The sequence below is a fragment of the Thermobia domestica genome, chromosome 2 (genome assembly GCF_964235325.1).
Source record: "Thermobia domestica chromosome 2, izTheDome1.hap1.1, whole genome shotgun sequence".
NCBI classification, from domain to species: domain Eukaryota; kingdom Metazoa; phylum Arthropoda; class Insecta; order Zygentoma; family Lepismatidae; genus Thermobia; species Thermobia domestica.
In genome coordinates this window covers 341,986,148-342,007,795 of record NC_137455.1, presented here as the reverse complement: position 1 = coordinate 342,007,795, position 21,648 = coordinate 341,986,148, and the positions used below count along the sequence as shown (strand labels likewise).

Genomic DNA, 21,648 nt, shown 5'->3' with positions numbered 1-21,648 from the left:
CTCTTAAAGCTCAACCTTAATGATAATTTGAAAAAAAAAAAATCTTTATAAACTTATTTTTGCTGCAACGTATCCGTAAGACAAACAGAACATCCAGGTACGAAGAAACAAAAATCATAAATTACAGGACGCTTCTTCATAATCATGAATAAAGTAAGAAAAATGTGCAGGATTACGTATGAGATTTCGAAAGATTTCTTTTAAACCTCAGGGACTAAACTGAGGCACGAAAATAAACATCTCTGACTAGCTATGAGTAATAGCCAATGTCTTTTGGAGGTCTGAAGCCTATGTTGACTCTATTTCTTTATCTCCAGGACATTGAGTCCATTTTCCCCATTTGTCAACATCTTCTAAAGGAAACGGCGGGGAGAGAAAAAAGGGAATGAGGTGGGAAAAGAAAGAGAAAAGAAAAGGAAAAGATGAGCTGCATTTAAGGAGATAAACTAAGTAAAGACAGCCTACGACATCGGAGTGAGAAAAACGACCTTGATTATATGGCGGTAAAAGGAAAAGGCATATAATTTTTGCTCAGATTTATCTTCCTCAATGATATATTGTTCGTTTGCCGAATGATAATTAAGGAGAGAGAGGGAAAGAAGAAACAAAAAAAAAAGTTAATTTGACTTCCCTACTTGTTTTGTTTAAGTTTCCTAAGCTGCACACCAAGCTTTTCTTATTTATTTGTTTCTTTGACTACGTTATCGAATAAGAAATGATCTATGAGGGATGAAAAGTCTGTGTGTTATGTAGGTGCAGAGATTATCAGCGAGAGCGGATTATCAAATACTTAGGTTTCTTACTCTTAAATTTCACGCCATGGAAACTTCTTCCTCGGTAAGATATTTCATCGTGCTGTGTTTGCACTCTTTCCAGAAATAAGCTGAAGATATATTAAAGACAAATTGTACGGTACCTAAGAGTATTTCTCTAGCACAGCTAAGTTTTAAAGGACCTTTCTTTTTACACTTATATATTTATTTTTCTTAAATCACTGCAAGCTTAGAGAATAATATCAGAATGTAGAATTAATTTATCTATTCTTTTAGTTCTAAAAAACAGGTTAAGAATCTACACTAGGTGGTAGATGGTTCGTATTTATAAATAGGGAGCAGTATTGATTTATGAAAACTCCTGGTGTACTCTAATTTGCATTCTGCTTACAAGGTAGTATGAAACAAATACTTCCGATAAACACCATGCTTTAACTGATACCTAAAAGTTTCGAGTGAAAACGTATAATGAATACTGCGGATGGCGAAAGAAACCAACCTGATAACCAAGCTCGGGAATCGAACATGGAATCCGTTCAGCACCCATGCATTGACAATTTACAAATGTCAACCTGAATGCATATAAAACTATCTGTACACAAATGCTGTTTTCCTGCGAATTGTGATGCGATTCAAACAAAACGAAATTTTGTTCCAACTTTACCACAAACAACCACAATAAACCACTATATTAGAAGTTATGGATTAAGCAATTATAGATACGTAAAACATACTGCAACGAACTTTGCACATAATATGTATAGAGAAAAAATTATGAATGAAATACACAAATGGTCTCATTTACTATACTTGCACTATTCGTACTTTTAGCTTTCTACATACTTACACAAAAGCTTTTTGAAATTTTATAGTAAACTCATGGTGTACTTAGCATTATCTGAGTTCTGGCTGCCCCTCCCCCCAGTTTTACCTTCTAGATCCGCCACTGATAATTACTAATTGGTACAATGGGATATATATATATATATATATCTACTGGTAAAATAAATAAATAAATAAATAAATAAATAAATAAATAACTCTTATACCTTAAATCATCCAAAAGACAAAATTTGTACGGTTTGAAGACATTCGGCACCTCTTCCTCGCCGAGAAAAAGCTGAGGAATGCCTCAAAACCATACAGGTTTTATCTTTAGGGTGTTTCACGGTATGAGAGTTTATGTATATTGTTAATATAAATACTGTTATTATCTGTCCCACTCGTAGCCATTCCAACGTGTATGTTCTTTATGAATTCAGTAAGCTGGTTTAATCTAAAGTCGTTTCTCCTTGATCTTGAAAGTGTGTACCAATTAAGCTTCCTTTTTTTCGTTTCAACCCATATTTTGCTGAAACATTGCCGAACATAATCAATTCAAATACGTTTATAGTGAATGTAATTTTCTTAAGTAACTCAGAATTTATCACAAGAGAATCACAGAAGGTCGATCCAATTCCAATGCCTATTTGTTCACCATTATTTTAAGATTAGTCATGTGTACCTAATAAAAACTATTTTGCGCAAATGTTCTGTACTGGTTTAAGAAAATAAATTCATTTGTAACTGTATCGGCGGACATTGCACCGCCTTGTGTCCGACTAATATCTGATCTCGTTTCCGTTTTTTTCTTCCATGCGTTGCTCTTTTCCCGTTGATGGTAGTTCATGCAGCAACAGGCAGCTTTGATGGCAGCTGCGACAGCACAGGGTACTTATATCAACCCAATGGCCGCTCTTGCAACACAGATGCCCCACGCCACTCTCAACGGTATGGCCAATCCTGTCGTCCCCCCCACATCAGGTAAGTACATCTTGCTAGTATTTTTGCAAATAATATAGTCACCATAAATTTTGATATGCGGTATTGTACAGACATATGGTACCAGCTCTAAACTAAGAAAGTAAAACGTAATGTATTTACATATTTACGTATTGTATTTATTTTCATACATATAAACTAATAAAATACAGAGTGCATCAAAAACGGCTTTACAACTTTGAATACTCATATTAATTTATTCATTTATCTTAAAGACATGGTTTTGGTGTCATTTTGTAGTAAAATACATCAAGTTTTGACTCCCGTAGTACACTAGTTCAGAAACAAGCCACCGTAAGTGCTAGCGGAAGTTGCAGCAAAGATGGCAGCCTTTACTGGTCCCGAGCGTGCTAGCTGTGTGTTTTGGTTTGAAGAATCCATCTGCGACAAACTGTGCAACGTAGTTTTTCGTAAAAAGTTTAGTAAATCCTCCCAGTAGGCCTACTATTTATCAGTGGCATAAGAGTTTTATTGAAACTGGATGTTCGTTAAGACACAACAAATCTTCTGGTCATCCCCGTACGTCTGAAGACGTCGTAGAGCAAGTGAGACTTCAGATGAGATGTGTACCGCATCGCCAATGAAAGTCACATTAAACCTCTTTAGGTATAAGGTTTAAAAAAATAGATGTTTTTTACTACAAGATGACATCAAAACCATGTCTGTAAGCTAAATAAATAAACCAATATGAGGTTTCAAAGTTGTAAAGTTCTTTTTGATACACCCTGTATATGAAAATTTCCTTTGTTCAAGCTTTCACAATGCATAAACTTTCACGATACCTTGGCATAAAACATAGTTTAGGTTTCTTGTTCTATACATTTTAATAAAAGAAAAAAAAAATCGCCTGACATCGTTTTACTGACTTACCCGTTTGTTGCTCCAAAGATATGTGTAACATACCTCTGATAAAGCTGATGGGTAAGTCAGTGAAACAATTGTCAGACGATTTGTATTAGAATATGGATGATGTTTTGGTTTTACGTCATGTGTATTTTAATATTAAGAAAAAAAATGATGTCATTTTGTCGGCATACCCGTCACTTTCGCCAAAGGCTTTATAACACACGATGAAGTTGGTAGGAAGCCCAACTGCTCATGGACAGAAGCTGATGTTTCAAGCTAAATGAAAATTTCCTAGAAGTTTTTTTTTTCATAAAATAGTTTTAACTTATAGGCCTTTGTTACCCAGAATTCGTGAATTGCTAGTAGTTTCTGTATATGTCCATGTCTGTGACCTTTTAACATATTTAAAGTTTCGATTGTCATTAAGTCATCATCAAAACGTAAAAAAAAAAAAAAAAAAAAAAAAAAAAAAAAGAGAGAAAGGTGCGAGGAAAAGAAAAGAGAGCATGAGATAGTCTCTAGTGTAGTTTACACTGTAGATAATATGATGAAAGAATAAATAACCTTGATCAATTCATCATATCATCATGGGTGGTGAAATTAAACTTGTATATAAAGATTATATTCGATTCCTATATCAATGTGTCATGTGACCATCCTAAGTTATGTGACTAAAAACATTTACCAATCCAGTCAGATAAAAGCAGAAATACAAGTTAAGTCACAAAGCTAAAAAGTGGAAACACTGAGAGTGAAAGCGAATCTGATCGAGGAAATACGTCAGGAGCTGAAAAGGAATTTATAATATTACTAATGCCTAAATAACAGATGAAATGCATATCTAATGATAAAATAAATCAACGTTGAACTCACTTAGCTACCCGTATTGTTAATTTTTTCGTAGATGTTTCAACGACTCCTTGTTGTCATCATCGGTACGTGTTCATTAAGGAATTTTCATTCCGTTGATTCATGGACTCACTTTACCAATATCATTCCAGAAACGTATAAGAGTCCTTAAAACGTATACAAAAAAATTAATACAAATAATATGAGTGCTGAAGTAAGTTTATCATTGATTTATTTTATTTTAAGTATATATATATATTATTGTATGAAACGGCATAATGAATATGAGGCAAGCCCCTCCTGACAACATATCTGAGTGTATTTACTACGGATCATACTAAACAGAGAGCAATGCAAACTAAACTCGTAAAACACTGATTTTATTCATTGTAAATATTTCTTCTTATCACCGTTTTGAATTTTATAAAATAGATTTATATACTATAACTAGAATTCACGAACTTACAGTACCTGCGTTTAACTTAATTTATCCGGTGTTGGGTCTTTTTTTTTTTTCTGGAACTTCATGTGGTTCCATTTTCAAAGTTGACGAGCAACTGTGGGTACATGTGAAAATAAAATTAAAGAAAGAAAAAGAAAGAAAAGAAAATGATAGAATGCTTACTGGGGCTCGTGCTTGCTAGGTAGATTGGTATAAAGGAAAGAGCCGGGTTCAATGACGAATAAGACATCCTATATAAGGTGTTACAAAAGTTTGTCATAAAATTTTGGAAATAGAATTCCTCACATCAAAATAAGAAAAAAAGTTCATACGGACCTGTGGTCGGAAGTGTATAGTTTCGTAGTGTTAGGGTGCCGAAGACGTAAATGAATGAACTTTAAAGATCCATAGTTCCTATTGGAGACTTCTAGTTTTACTGCTACAGGCTTCCTAATTAATCTCCAACCTGTTTGTTTTCTCTCTCTCTCTCTCTCTTTTTTTTTTTTTTTTTTCAAAAATAATAAGCGATCCTCTTATAGTGTATTCTCCTTCCATTTGGTGTAGTGAATAGCGCGCAAATCTTTGATACACGAGGTCTTGGTATTGATTCCCGGTTGGAGATACTTGAAATTTAAACGCACTACGGTGATTCGGAATCCATTTTAAACTGTAGGATCACGTTTCATATAACCTCAGTACTGAAAATGGACGCTAAAATCCAACCAATATGGTTTTCTTTCTGTTCGTTGAGGTTATGTACTTACAATGACACATTTTGTGAGTCAGTGTCAAGATTTGTCATATCTTCTCCGTTTTGTGCGCTTTTTCTTCCAGTACTATATTGTTTAGTCTGCATCCATAGGGAATGGAATAAACTCGTGGTGTGTCAAGTTAACCACAAAATTGTTTAGTATACGAAAGTGCTGTCTAATTTTCTGTGGAATTATAATCGTTCTTATGCCATATTGTGGCAAGCAAACGTCTAATTCTATTCTATGTTTCGAAAGTCCTATCGTTATATCCATGTTTCCGTCATGTTTCATTTTCTCCAAAGCTTTTTCCTCTACAGTCAATTACAAACTGCTATTTTCAGATAACTTCACATTACGTATATATTATATAATATTTGTCTGTAAAACTAAATATTGATCAAATGCAACTATATTTGATTCAGCTCTTGAACAATTTTCATATGTACTACTATTAGTAGTATTATTGTTATTTCCCATAATTCCTGTATTAGGTTTTACATGCTTCTCAGTATTTGTGGTTGGTTCCCTTGCCATAATGGAAGAAGATGATGTTTGACCATAATTACATTACTTGTAACATTGAATGTCCATTTCAACGGCCCGTCCACATACCGATTCATATTCATTGAGTGGAGGGGTCTATTCACGTTATTGGCAATTACTGTTGTCGAAGGCACAGTAGTTTGGCAAACGATGATGGATGATCAAGGAATGTGGTTATATAAACTGATTGTAACCTCTTCATCAATACGCGCTGTTGAAAGGAAAATTATAGTAAATGGCGTTTAATACAATTTGAGGCGAATTTCGTTTTTAAATATTAAATTGTCATATCATTAGAAACGAAGAACTTTCTTGCTGGGTAAATAAAGAAATATTCCCTCTCATTAAAAAATACTTAATAGCTAGGTACATTCTTGTGTTTAATACCTAGTGGATATTCATTTATTAAGCTTATCATGTTTTTTATGTCAAAAAGGTAGGTCTAAATTTTGTTTGATTTTTGGAAATAAGTGGTGTAATTTTTCATTGAATTTATTTGTAATATAAGATGACAAATAAAATATTAAGTGGTGACAAAGCCAATAAGGCATCTACCTACCACCTTGAAGGCCCAACATCGATTTCCGGTAAGGGTAGAATTTACTATCTGGTTTTACACTAATCTAAGTGCAGCTTAAGGGTTTACCCAGCTTCTGTGAAATGGGTACTTAAGGAAATCTGAGAGGTAAAGGTGTAGAACATGGTGATACTAAGCATATTGCTTCCTCTATGTGCAGAAATTATGTAAGTATGAATTCTTATCTTCATACCGCCTCTAAGCTAGGTAGGGGCACGGTGGCTCAGTGGTAGAGTGCTTACCTCTGGTGTGTGGGATCCTTGGTTCGATCTCCAATCAAGTAAGTTTCTGGTGGACAACATCGTGTCTGTGTGTTTTCTCGGGGTTCTCCCGTTTCCTCCCACTTTTCGTTCTATCAATTCTTCTATTATCATTCAGTTTCTTTAATTATCGTCTCCCTTAGCCTAACGGGCATAATCGTGGGATGTAAAACTCAAAAGAAGACTTTGTAAGCAAGGTTGGTCCGCTCCGAATGGAGTCTGTCTTAGTCGAAGTGCTTTTCCTTTCCTTTTACCAATAATTTTGGAATTCGTTAATCAATCTAAATGCGAATTTGGTAACGTAAATCAAATTATAATAGATTCTTTGTATGTCAAGAAAACTTAATCCAAATTGTAAATTTCTTCTGGAAGTATTGTTTTAAAAAAAATGGTTGTGATGAAGTAAAATATTATTGGGGAAAAGCACTTCGGCTTTCTACTGGCACCAAAAGTGAATATTCTTTTTTATGCACATCCATTCGGGGGGACGCGGTGGTAGAGCGTTCACCTCCGGTGCTTGGGGTCCCTGGTTCGATCCCAGCTCGCGCCGTTTGGACTTTGTGGTGGACAAACACCGTGCTCGTTTGTTTTCTCGGGGTTCTCCCGTTTCCTCCCACTTTATTCATCCCACCATTTCACTCATCTCATCCTCGCCCTCTCCTTTAGCCTAACCGGCATAACTGTGGGACGTAAAACTTAAAGATTTCATTTCATTTCACATCCATTCGTTAAAGCTCTGAAATTGATGATAGAGAGCACAGTGGTTCAGTGGTAGAGCGCCCACCTCTGGTGCTAGGGGTCTCTGGTCTGATTCCATAAGAAGTAAGTTTGTGGTGGACAACATCGTGTCCGTGAGTTTTCTCCGAGATCCTTCCGTTTCCTCCTATACTCTCATTCCACCAATTCTTTAGTAACAATTCACTCTCATTAATTACACATCTCGTTTATCCTAAAGGGCATAACCCTAGGACATTATACTAGAAATTTCATTTCGGAACGATTGAATCAAGGTGCATACCGTTTTATTGGAAGAGAAAATAATATCATGGTCTATCACTACTCAAACCGTTTTTGTCCATTCGGATAGAATTGTAGTTTTACTGTGACTCTACTTGAATCAACTACTCTATTTATGGAGAACGAGTGATAAGTTTTCAACATGATTTTTTTTCAAATCACCTTGTACTCGTAAACATTATTGCATTATTTTTTAAAAGTAAATTCAGTAAAAATATCATTGTTTCAGTTTAATATTTCTCCTCTTCTCGTTGATCAATTACAATTTATTATAAAATTTTAGAATTGTGTAATACATTTGAAATTGATATACTGACTTGTCATATTTGACTTCTGTATTATCCTTCTGGTTCTAAAATATTAAAATTTGTATCACACTTACCACTTTTCTTCCTACAAACTTACGTCGTTTCAGGAAAATATTTCAAAATATTTTATTGCTATATTGTTATACTTTGAACTACCAAATGCCTCTGGACAATACTTTGCGTCCCTAGTCTTGCTGTGCTCTTTTTGTACGTATCTTTTTCGTATTTGTGCTCTTTTCGATAAGTTTCGTATTTGAAATTTATCCAACTGAATGACAAACCTATATTATCTAAAGCAAAAGCTCTATATATATCTCGAATTTCAAAGTTATATAAATAAATTATGGATCACACGAAAATTTTGTTCAGTTATTCACGGTTTTGTTTCGATATCGATAAGAGTATAGACTGTTTTTATGCTCAAACGAAACGAAGCAAAGTATACCGTAATTGAATTAGGACCTTACTTGATTGTAAGCCGCCATTGCTGTTCTTAAGGGGTGGTACGTACATAAAATAAAGTAAGAACACTAAAGACGGAGTTTCTTTTATATGTAACTATCATCCATTTAAATATATTCTCCTCTTCTCTATAATGTTCCTCTTTTCTTTTTCAATCTTCTACATTCCATCGACAAGCCGCGCAAGGTCTGAAAGCTAAGTATTTAGTGTTATTTTCTAAAAAATTGTGTAAGTACATTTGATCTTGATTTCTATATGCTCACACCTATAGACACAGTTGAAGCATGCGTTCTTATAGTACTAATAGTGTTTATGGTATATTTGGACCACAGAGATGAAATAAATGCAATAAATGAAAATATTTTACTTAAGAATGTTTTGTGGAATGAGAATCATTATCCAGTATATACAAACGCTACAGCTGTGTTCGAAAACGTGGTTAAGTTAATTCTCATAATCACAGAAGTCCAGTTATCTCAGAATAGGATTTTATGAATCTGAATAATGTACTATGGCATTTTGTTCTCATTCCTTATAGGTACTGGTTCGGCACAGCCTGTCAATGGTGCTATTCCTAGTCTGCCTTCCCCTACAATGCCCAACTTCAATATGGCTGCACAGACACCAAACGGCCAGCCAGCAGCATCGGATCCTACGGCTTATACTAATGGCATACCACAAACGTATCCTGCACGTAAGTATCAATTCCAACTTCTAAGTTATTAGTTATTACTTTAAAATATTTATTTTTAATTGTAATACAAATATTTAGCTAATATCTTAATCTTTTATAAGACTGTAGACTAGAGAGCTTTTCAGTATACTTAAAAATTTAATTCACAGAGTTGTATGTAAAATTTTAGTATTGAAACAAAATTTTAAAATTTTAATTACATTATTTTTTAACACAAACTTTTACAGTAGTTTAATATAATTTGTCTTCTATAATTGAAATAGTATTAATTTTAAGTGAGAAGGAGATTCTACAAATCAAATTAATTAGAAAAAAAGAACTGCGTAGAATTTAAGTAGAATATTACTTTAAAATCCCAATTTCTTTTCTACACAAAATATAAAATAATGAATTAAATTTTTAAGGTAGCTTTCCTAGTCAACTGTAATATTGAGAGTAAGTTTTCAGTTATCAAATTGTTCGATATCTTTTGAGTCATTATCTTAGCTTTTATTACTACTAGACAAGATAGGAAGCAGGTAATGTGATAAATAGTCTTCTTTTGAAAAAAAAAACTAGAACAAATAATATTTTTCATTATTCATTGTTTTAAAATTAGATAATACTAAGAATAATACGAGTATTATTTAAAAATGTTAGTAAGGCGTATTTAGTATACAAAAGTAATTATAAATTACAATAATCATGAAAACTTTGCTATAAACGTACTTTATATGTATTATTTTTACACTTATTTCTAGATTTTACATAAAAAGGTTCACTTTCATACTAAAATTTACAGATAACTTAAAATTTTAAATCTATATTAATTATCAAATACAAATATTACTCAATAAGAAATAAAAAATCTTTAATTCTCCTATTTTTTGGAGACATATGAATATTCTTAAATATAACAACAATTTAAATTTAACAAATTTATTACGAAAAATGACATATTATTTGTTTCTACTAAATCAAAAATCTGTTATATTATGTGAACGTAACTTTATCCTATCACTTGAACGCTATTTTTTTAACTATAAACCGTAACTAACAAAAAATTTGAAAATCTAAATATCTTTATTATTAACTAAAAATAAATTCCGATTCTTTAGACGGAATTGTAAAATTATTTTCCATGCTTAAAATGTCACTAAATAATTATTTCAGTCATTCAAAACCAACTTTTAGTATCTATTTTCGACATAAAAATTAGTTATCTACCAATAAAATTAGTGCTATGTTTTATTCACTTATCATATAAAACTCTTTTTAAATGGTAATGTACTTTGGACTTTTCTCAAAAGATTTCTAAACTCTCGGTCAAACCAGCTTAATTTAATTAGCTTAATTTGGAAACTAATTAGTGTGTTTTGCTATAGTAAGTTTCATCATTATATAGCGTCAGTTATCTGCATATAAATTAAAGTATTTCAAATCATAGTGCAAATTCGAACTGTACAAGTTTTGAAATGTATTCTTCTGAGAAATAAATTAGTTTTTTCTCATTAACATAAATTATTTTTTTTCTCATTTATTTCCAATAAACAAATATAAAACTTTTGGATCAAAACGAAGACATTATTATCTTTCTTTGTTTTACTACTTCCTTACATACTTAAGCTATATAAATAATGTAATTGTATAATGTTATTCTAATTAAATTTAATAAAATTTTAAATTTTGAAAATAGAATGGTTCTTTGTCACACAAAAAATGTTTACTTCGAAACGCCTTTCCAAATTCATAAGCTGGTCTCTGATAATCAGATAGTTTTTAAAGCTGTTAATTAAATTACAACTGATGGCAATTCAAAGGGAATTCTAAGGTTCCTTTGTGACTACATGATTCAAGTTGACGCCATCTGTGCGGAAGACTCGGGTTTGACTTCCGATTGGAGTTCACTGATTCAAATTCCACATTAATTTGTGGGTTCACCGTAAATAAAGGCAACTATAGTACATTTTCTGCCTTCATAAGTGAGTGGCTTAAAATTAGAAAATTCCTCAAAATGATAGTACAAAGATACTTTTGCATATAGGCAAAATCCAGAAAATTTGTCAAAAGAGGCAAAAATCTACATTGTAAACAATATGCGAAAATATCAGTACCAGATATTATATTTTAGTTTCATATATAAATATATATATATATATATATATATATATATAGATAGATAGATAGATAGATAGATAGATAGATAGATACACAGCCAATTCTTTCTAAAATTTTGAAAAAAAAAATAATCACATACGCGTCTCAGCAATTAAGAGCAGCACGACAATCAAAGATATATATATATATATATATATATATATATATATATATATATATATATATATATATATATATATATATATATATATATATACTTGTGCGCAAATCAAAAGGACAAAGGAAGAATGTGCTTTTTTCTTGAATATACCGTACTTGCCGCTCGTCAAATAGTATGAAAAAAAAGATACATTACCAGGAAAAATGAAAACAACAAATTAAAGAAGGATTAGGGTTAGGGTTAGGGTTAGGAATTAAATTGTTAGCCCGTCACGTATCAGAGATGACGTCCCTTGGCAATCACACTACCCGGGGAATTGGGGAGGAAGGAAAAGGCCTGGGACCATCAAGTTAGATACCATCCCGGTATTTACCTGGTGTGAATGAAGAAAATCTCACTTGGCATGGCTGGCCAGGAAAAGCTGTTAAATTTTTTTGTTCCCACCGAGAACCGAACTCGGGACCACTTGCACCAAAGGTTAGAGTGTTAACGACTACTCTACACAAGGCCACACAAACAAGAAGAAACATAAAAATTGTGAATTCTGCACTTAATCCAGGATGTGATGACCCTAAAATGCTATACAGATTCTACAACGGCAATCCGTGCTCAAAGTAGGGTTATTGGTGAGGCCTGTGGATAATTAATCCCATTCTTTGAAAAGAATCACTTTTGCTTCCGTAGGCTTCTGGAAGGGAGATAATATTTTGCTATCCATATGCCTTCCATAAGGCATTCCACATATGATAAGATGTAGTTTGGAATGCATAGCTCACTCCTATAATCTGAAGAATATCCTTACTAGAAAGGAAGCCTTTAACGAGAGAATTTCTCTGAAGACAGGTATCGTCAAATATGAAAACGAGTTTGAGAACAACACCAAACCTGCTTACACACTGCTTCAGGATGTCATTTCTGTTTCTTGAAGCAGTCAAAGATCCAATCTTTGCAAAGAGGAGGTCATCGATCATGATGCCACTCCATATCAGCAAATCATCACTGTCATAGTGATCCCTTTTCTTTGTGTTCGAGGGATGGTATTTTGTGTTCAGCTCTCGCCAGAGGAGTGATGAATACACCTCGGAAATAAGTGTGTAGGCTGAATATTGGCTCATCTGTAAGTAAGAAGTGCAACTACCAAATCACAATTTAGGGATCATATTGTGGATTTGCTGCTCTTTCATAATCTTTTTGTAGTTTTTCGCGGCACATCATCAATCTCAACTGAGTCCATAGACAGGACATAATAGTTTCAGGGCTAATCATGGCTAAATATATTTCTTCCTCTGTCTGTCTTCTATTTGACTAATCATTCTCCATTTCAAAAATCTATGCCACCTATGAGCCATGACAACATCGAGTGAACTTTACTAAATTGTAGTATAGAATAAAATACTGTAACTAGCTCTGACTTTCTTGAATTAGTGCGTTGCTCGCATGCAGACGAAGAAGCACTTTGGTCATATTATGGTACCATTGTGGCTTTAGCTATCTGTGCAATGACGTACAAGTATCTTTCTTCTAATTGTGTCCCGTACATGTTTCCAAGCACTGTATCTTTCGCAAAAGACATTAAAATATTTTTCCTTTAATTTTACATATATGTCCAACTGATGTACACATGATTCAGAGATCAAAATTGTATTTTAAACACTTTTATGTCAATATTGATCATTTTTCTTTCAATAAACATTAAATATAAAAAAAGCCAAATTTAAACAAAACTACTGTATTTGTTTTATAACAGCAAATAATGACTTTTGAGATTATACGAGACTGGCTTTAATTAATTAATTAATTAATCTTCAATTTTCAAATTAAGTATGTAAATAAATCAAAATTTGACGCTAAGTTTTATTGTTTAAATAGGATATTTTATTGAGTGTACTGATTCTAATATTGCATAAGAAAACTTTCGCAGAAGTTAATCGTAGAAAAAAAATTTCATTTTTTAAATGTAAAAAATAAAATGTACGTTGATATACTATATATATATATATATATATATATATATATATATATGAGTATTTGATTCCCAATAGAAGATACTTGAAATTTGAATGCATTAGGTGGATTGGATTTCAACTTAAACTGCTGTAGGTCCACGTTTCAGCCTTGGTGCTTAAAACGCACGCAAAACTTTAATAAATAAACAAACAAAAATATTACGAGTCTATTGGTATCGACTATGAATTTGTTATAAGTCAATTTAGACTTATTTTATTAACGTAGCATCTGTATATGAGGCAATTTTAAACGAGGAAGTTAATCATTAATTAGGAAAGATAACGTTTATGAAGGATCTTGTAAATATTTTGTTTCGAATTCAAATACAGGCACATATAATGAATAAATGAATGTTTAGATTGAATATTTTCATTACCTAGGTATAATGTGAATTGAAAGTGATTTGCAAGAAGTTAGCTTAACCACTTTGAAGGTCTAATTTTTAATAGATTTTAGTTAGTAATTTTTTTACATTTCGACATGATGAAAAGTGGATGGTGAAAGGACAATATGTAACATTCATAATCTGAGCAAGATTCTAACCCGTGGCAGAAAGATATTACGATCACTGTCTACCGTAATGACAGAAAATTTGTAACGATAAAATGGTGAAAACTTGAAAAGGGTTTACAATGACAAGATTTATTTTTGATTGTTTACTTAATTTTGAGTTTATCAAGTCTTTTAAGCATTGAGGCTTATGATATGAAACATAAGTGATCGTAACCTCTTGTGTACTATGGCTCTAAATTAGAGTCACGCGCAGAGAAAGCACTTGAGTGAAGTATTGGGCACTAGGGGAATGTTTGACATTTTGTTAATTGGTCATTAGTGGGTGTAAAAGTAATAATAATGAGGTGTTTAACCACAAGAAATTTCGGGGGAAGGGGGTGAATGTCAAGTTTGTATAATCATCTTTACATCAAAATTATTACAATGCAGTACCGTATTTGCCCTACGTATTATATTATTCTGTATAATTATATTTTACTCTTGTTTTTACGAACATTTCAGCAACAAAGAAAAAGTTAACGTTTTTGTTAAGACGAACGTAAAGTATTTGTAGCTTTAAAAATCAACAGAAATGTGAGTTTTCTACAAAATATGAATTTATTTTAATATATTAACGTCCCTCAAGGATATTTTATGTAACTAAAGTGATATTAGAATCAGTATAACTCTTGTTTAAAAATCTTATGTAAGAATAGATATGTTAGGTTATTTTAGATTAGTACTCCTTCCAATATTCTGGGCTAAGAACCAAAATTACTTTTATGTAGATGCCCTTCATTTATCCATTCCAGCCCAAGGCTTGCCTAATGGTGAAGCCACCTTGCAGCATGCTGCATATCCTGGAATGCAACCATATCCGGGCGTTGGTACGTTATAACAAGAGCTTAAGCCTCTTATTTTTGCTATTTTTTAAAAGAAACATTTTTTTATGTTGCTCAACAAAAGAAAACAAACAAAATAATTACTAAATTCAATGTTGCTAACTTTTTTTTTAGTAATGCCAAACAATATGTTTCAATGTTTATTAGTATATACATTTCTGTTATCAAAGAGACTGTCTAGTTATTTGGCATATAGTCAATGGCTACCATATGATGGGAAGAATCATTTAGTATGTAAGTATCGGTGCATGTATGTTTATGTATTGTGTGGCAATAAATATATATATATATATATATTTACATATCTGTTAACTTGTGTTTTGATGTTTCATCAGTATACAGTCCTTTTTTGAATAAGACTTTTGTATAGGAATGACCAGAGCTTTTGATTGATATATATTAAATATATGGATGTTTTTTCAGTACTTCAAAGTGGTGTTTCGTTTTTTACATTGCTTATGCAATGTTTTGCATGGTTTGTTATATATATATATATATTTACATAAAGTGTTCACTGCACTTTAAACTGCTTAATTTATTTTTGTGTAACCGCTCCACTTTGATATGCTAAAAAGCAAATGCCGGGTAGGTGCAGGGAAAAGATTTAATCAGAGAGAGAGAAATTGTGTATATATGTTTTTTTTGGCACATTCAGAAGTGAGGTCCTTCACAGTGAATATGTGATTTACATGTAGGAGTAACTAATTATTATGTTTGCCTTTTTTTCGAATTATATATTCAAGAGAGAGAGAGAAAAATGTTATTTAGAAAAAAAAAAATGTGATAACTATAAGTGCGGGATAATTGCATTTACCCGTATTCTTTGTAATGCCTTATCAACATAATTTCATCTTCAAACCAAAATTTAAATTAAAAGCATTTCTTCACCCATGATACCGTGCTTTCCATCTACTGAATTGTCTCTATCAAATTTGTCATCTTCTTGGCAGCCTACCCCGCAGTTTACGGACAGTTTCCACAGGCAATACCCCAACCGATGACAACAGTCCCCCCTACGCAAAGGGAAGGTAAGAAGGCCCACTTTGTGCCTCATCATAGACTAATTTTTCTTTTCCTAATTTTTTTTTATTTAAAATAAAACAAATCTGCAGTCATTTTATTTTTTAAAAAAAATAAGCGAAAGAAAGAAACAAATGCAGACTTTTTTGAAAGAAAAAGTCAACTTTCATACAAAAGTTTCACTCTTTCGGTAGTTTTTTCTTTTTTTTAACTGCTAAGCTTGGTTCACCACACCATGTATATATGTTTAATTCTTCACTCTTTTGGCCGTAAGTGTACTAGGAAATGAATTTGTTCATAGACAAATTTTATAGGTAAACTGTGATTTGTGACAGAAACTTTTGTATGACATTTATTTTATTTTATTAGTATTCACAACTTTGAATGTTAAAAAAAAAATGGTTGGATGTTCTTAAGTGCGTATGTGTGAGAGAGTGGATGAGTGTAAAAAAGGGATACAAAAAGAATGTGGGTGAAAAAAAAAATAATAATAATGAAGGTTGAGGCAATGATATATATTGAAGTTGACGTAGCGCTGATCCAATGATGTTTCGAAGTTCTTCTAATGTTTAGTTCATATTTTGGAGTTGGCCATTGTTAAATGAAAGTCAATATATGGTAACGTTATTTTGGAGATGGCCTTCATTTTAAAGTTGACTTAAAAGATGATCAATGTTATTTGGAAGTTGGCCTAACCATCAGTGCTACTTGGAAAATTTGCTGTGCTTGAATATGACAAAGGTATGAGTGAAAGTATAAGTGTGAATGTGTGAGATACGATAAGTTGCCATGGATGTAAAAATGTAGTCTCTATAGAATATACGAATATGTAGATTCTTATATAAAGCAAATAGTTAGTATAGTCACACGTATGTATGGGTTGGCGGGGTGGATGTGCTTATAAAGTATATATATCTATATACATATCTCCATATTTACATAACGTGTATACATGGTTATGTGAATGTATACCAGTACGCTAGTACTAATGTGTAATGCATTTTGTTCTGGTTTGCCTTGTTGTTTGTTGGTAGCATTTTGTTCGTATTCTGCACTTAACGTATTTGCGTCCTGTTTAATGTTTTTGTTAGCTGTGGTTGTGGCTTTTCTTTTAATTTATGCTTTTGTGTATAACTTCAGTGAGCTTTTACAAAATCAAAAACAAAAAAAAGTACACATAAAATAAATTCATAAAATGACAAAAACTGCTTTTGGCTTTTTGGTATTTTCAACAGTAGTATGTGATATACAAACTTTTTTTTTACATAAGAATATTATATGCAATAAATCATAAATTTTTGATACATGAATCAATAATCATATATATATGGTGTAGTGTAACCTTCTACTAAGCTAGTTAGTTATAATTTTAAATTATTTTCCAAGCTTAATTAAGGTTGTACATTGAAAATTCCTTTACATAGCAAGCTGATTCGTAATGTTTAAGTATTTCTTTTTAAATTTTTATTACTTTATATCTCGAAAAAGTATTAATCATGGAAAACCATTAACCAAATGTCTCATTAAACTATATTTTCTAGCTAAAGAAAACAGAAGAAATACTTGGACTTTTAGGATATACATGTAAACTGTTAAAAAGTAAATCAAATACAGCAACTACAAATACTACTAGTATGTAAATTCTATCATATGACTGTCAATTTTGAAATATTACTAAGATTCTTCTGTAACACCTCGTTTTTTTTTTAACTTACTTTTTTTGAACTCACTTAATGTATTGAATTATATAATTCATTTTGCAAATATTACTTCTTAATTTTTTTCAAAATGATATGGAAAAAAATTATTAATGCTTTTAACATACTTTGCCGTGCAGGAATTCATTGAACTTAAAAGCCTGACATACTAAAAATAATACAAAATTTACCATTTTTCTTTCGTTTGTTTTTCATAAGTGAGGGAAGATAATGAAATGCAATTTATCACAATCATAGATAATGTTACTCTACAACAGAAAATATGAACCTGAAGAATTTTCAGTGTTGCTATTCATAAAAATTCCAATGTTTGCCAGAATAACATTTCCCCAAAAATTTAAGTTAAAGCAGCGACTAAAGAAACGAACTCAACTGCATTTGATCACGTATTGTGTTGTTTTGGTATTCTGTGAACTACTTTTTAAGTAACATTATTATTTCATTTTAATATTGTATGTTAAAACTATTTTGTTTATTACAAACTAAATACAACTATTATTTAAAAAAATAGTTCACAAGATTCCAAGACAATATGATACGTAACCAAATTCAATTGGGTTCGTTCCTCTAATCGCTGCCCTAACTTAGATTTTGGGGATTTCTATGGATGGCAACACTGAAAATTCTTCAGGTTCATATTTTCTGTTGCAGAATAACACTATCTATGATTGTGTTAAGTTGCATTTCATTATCTTCTTTCACTTATGAAAAACAAACAAAAGAAAAATGAAAGAGAATTTATGATTTTTAGTATGTTAGGCTCTTAAGATGCAACAGAGCTTTCAATTAACTTAGCTACTATTATTCTGCTAACTGTTCTGGCATAATTCGAATATTGCTAGCTCAAATAAGTGTTTGGTCTACTATTTAGTATTAGGATATGTATTTATTCAAAAAGTTGTTTTGCTAAAAGAACTATTCAAACTATTATTCGAATAACCTTTTAGTTCGAATATGGAATTATTTTAATTTTAACATGAATTGAAACAAGTATAATACAAGTTTTAAAGTAATTTATGACCTCATCTTGTATTATTAAGTTCAAAGACGATTATTTTCCAAAATTATACTATATCTTGTTCCATTTTTGTTGCATCTCAATTTAACTTAAGAAGAAATAGAATAGGGAAGAATATTAAGGGAAATAAAACAAATGAATTTAAATATATGGTCATATTACTATTATTCATAAAAGACATTTTTTCCTCTATTGATAAATAGATCTGTTAACAGATCGACTATCATAATAACACAAGTTTATGTTCGAATGTTATTATCACTATTTAATATATTGTATAGCATTCGTTAGTACAGTTAATATGCTGTATAGAAATATTTCTAAATCATCCTATACAGCATGATGAATATGAGCATATAATTTATAACTTTTTTTATAAGACCATACGTACAGTGAATTCCATAGTTAGAATCAAAATTAATAAACTTATAAATATACATTACAATATGTGTATGTATATTCTGTATTAGTAATTGTTGGAGCTTCTCAAGTAATTCTTTATTAAATATACAATATTAGGTGAAACAGTGAAAAAGATCGTTCGCACTTTCAAAAATCTCGAATGATACAAATATACAAGCATGTTGTCAATGTACAATCTTCCATATTTTAATATTTTAAGATTATTTAAACATTCGCAATATCCCAAGTAGCACGTATGGTTGGGCTTCCAGCAAATAGACGGAATCATTGGTATGTTTGCCATCTCTTAGTCTATACTGGAACAACTGCAAGTTGTTGGCATTGTATTTTGCAATCTATGATTCTGCCAGCCTTTCCTGAAAAATTGGTTTAAAATCTGGTTGTTAGAGTATATGATGACCAAACGATCAAACATATTAGTTTCCCTTCTTTTGATCAACGTTGGCTTTCAATTCGGTGCTACTAGGGATATTAATAAATTAAAATAAAGTATATTGTAATGTGAAGTTTTAAATAACATATTTTGTAGTAGTCTGCTTTTGTCATGTTTGTATTTCTTTATAATACATAATAGTTTGCTGTAATTAGAATTTAGGCAAATTAGTGCACTATATAAATATAAAGATATTAATGCTTGCATTTTATTGGAAATGTTTACAGGTAGGGATATAATTACCTTATAGTTAAGTCATTATTTACAGCAGTTTAGAAGGGATTTTGCTTACTTGTTTCGTAAACATTATAAATATGAGTTACCGAATACTCAATACAATAAATATTTTACGTAAATGATTATTAAGAAATGTATTTCTCCTCAAGAGAAAATAATGGACTAAATTACTCTATGAATTTCAATCGTTTTTATAGTAAGTTATTCATCCGTACTGTAATGAATTGGCGATTAATTTATTCAAATGTGATGCTTCAAAAGAACGAACTATTATGAGAAATTGTCACTCAGTAAACGATATATATATAAAGTATATATATAGTATTCCACTGTTGGCGAATGACACTACATAATTGTTAGTATTTTTCATTCGATATCTGTGCACAGGTATGAAAGAATAAAAGCTTTTAAGTAAAGAATATCTAATTCAAACATAGTAAATATGATTTATAGCTCCTGCTGTAAGTTTCATGCCTTATTTCTGATTGATTTCATGCATAAAACGTAGAAAATAAAATATAGAATAACCCTCTTAATTTTATAATGTATATCATTGCTTATGGGAGAGTGTTTTAAAACAACACCGACAACGTTTGCGAGGTGATTCCAGATACCAAGATAAAACAAAAAGTATAGACCAACCTTGGTGCACAAATGCTTCCTTTCGGAGTTATAGGCTGCCGAAAACATAAAAAATTGAACTTTAGAGGTTCATAGCTTCAAAACTATGAAACCTACCGTAGTCGGGTCAAGATTTCACTTAGGTACTAGTATGTGCCCTATCCAAATCTAAGTTTGACAATCCTGCGGTACTTCCGCGTCAATTTTTAAAGAGGTAGTTAGTGAGTACTTCAAGTTATATGCCCGTAGCCAAACTTCCTCTATAAAAATTTGTGCGTGAGTACCTTAGGATTCTGAAACATGTATTTCTGGATAGGGCACGTATTAGTTCCTAAGTGAAGTCTTGACCCGACTACGGTAGGTTCCATATTTTTGGAGCTATGAATCTTTAAAGTTAATTTTTTTTCCCATGTTTTCGGCGGGCTATAACTCCGAAAGGAAGCATTTGTGCACCAAGGTTGGTCTATACTTTTCGTCTTATCTTGGTGTTAGGAATCTCCTCCCAAACGTTGTCGGTGTTGTTTTGAAATACCCTGTATAATTTTACTATACTCATAAACTACTTACTTAAATTATAGCGTAATATATTTATCTAAATTTAAATTATATATAAGAGTTTTACAATTAATGTTAGATTCAACAAATCCCTTCCAAACGTGCAATTGTTACCAATGTAAAGTTAAGTTAATTTTAATATTACTATACATATGTTGAATTATACACTGAAAAGAGATTAAAAAGAAACAGTATTAAGAAATTAGAGCGCATTTAAATATAAAGCTTTTCTGGAATTTTTGACATTAAAGCAAAAGTAGATCTGCTTATTTTGTAACTTCAGTTTACCATTTTGTCACTTAGGTAAGTTTCAAACTGTATTTCCTTTCTCTTGTTTGTTTGCCTCATATATTGTAAACATGTTAGTAATAAGTTATTATAATTAGTACATAACATTATAGTTAGAGATAGTTCTATGAAATGTAGTTGAGGATCGTATAGTTGGTTGAAAAGTATTAATTGTTTATTTATCTCACATCTATATTATATGTTGTTCTGTTTTTATGCTGATAAATATAACGATATTAGAATACTTTTGATAAGATTATGATCTTCTTATCGTTTCCTATTAATGTTACTGTACTTCGATAACTATTTGCGTTTAAAATAATATTTTAAAAA

The 21,648-nt window shown here is 31.4% G+C and overlaps 1 protein-coding gene across 12 annotated transcripts in view; it reads left to right on the top strand.

Moving 5' to 3' along the window:
* bru3 (CUGBP Elav-like family member bruno 3) overlaps window positions 1–21,648 on the top strand; it is a 969,861-nt gene that overhangs the window by 900,940 nt on the left and 47,273 nt on the right. For 8 of the 12 annotated variants that reach the window (XR_014130428.1, XM_081749210.1, XM_081749206.1 and 5 more), the window contains 4 exons: window positions 2,438–2,576; window positions 9,189–9,344; window positions 14,889–14,987; window positions 15,953–16,030. Coding sequence is in view for 11 of the 12 variants with exons in the window: in XM_081749210.1 (XP_081605336.1) it covers window positions 2,438–2,576; window positions 9,189–9,344; window positions 14,889–14,987; window positions 15,953–16,030 (472 nt within the window). In the remaining variant the exon portion in view is untranslated. The remainder of the gene's footprint in view (window positions 1–2,437; window positions 2,577–9,188; window positions 9,345–14,888; window positions 14,988–15,952; window positions 16,031–21,648) is intronic. The other 4 variants (XM_081749204.1, XM_081749205.1, XM_081749213.1 and 1 more) reach the window with 4 other exon arrangements.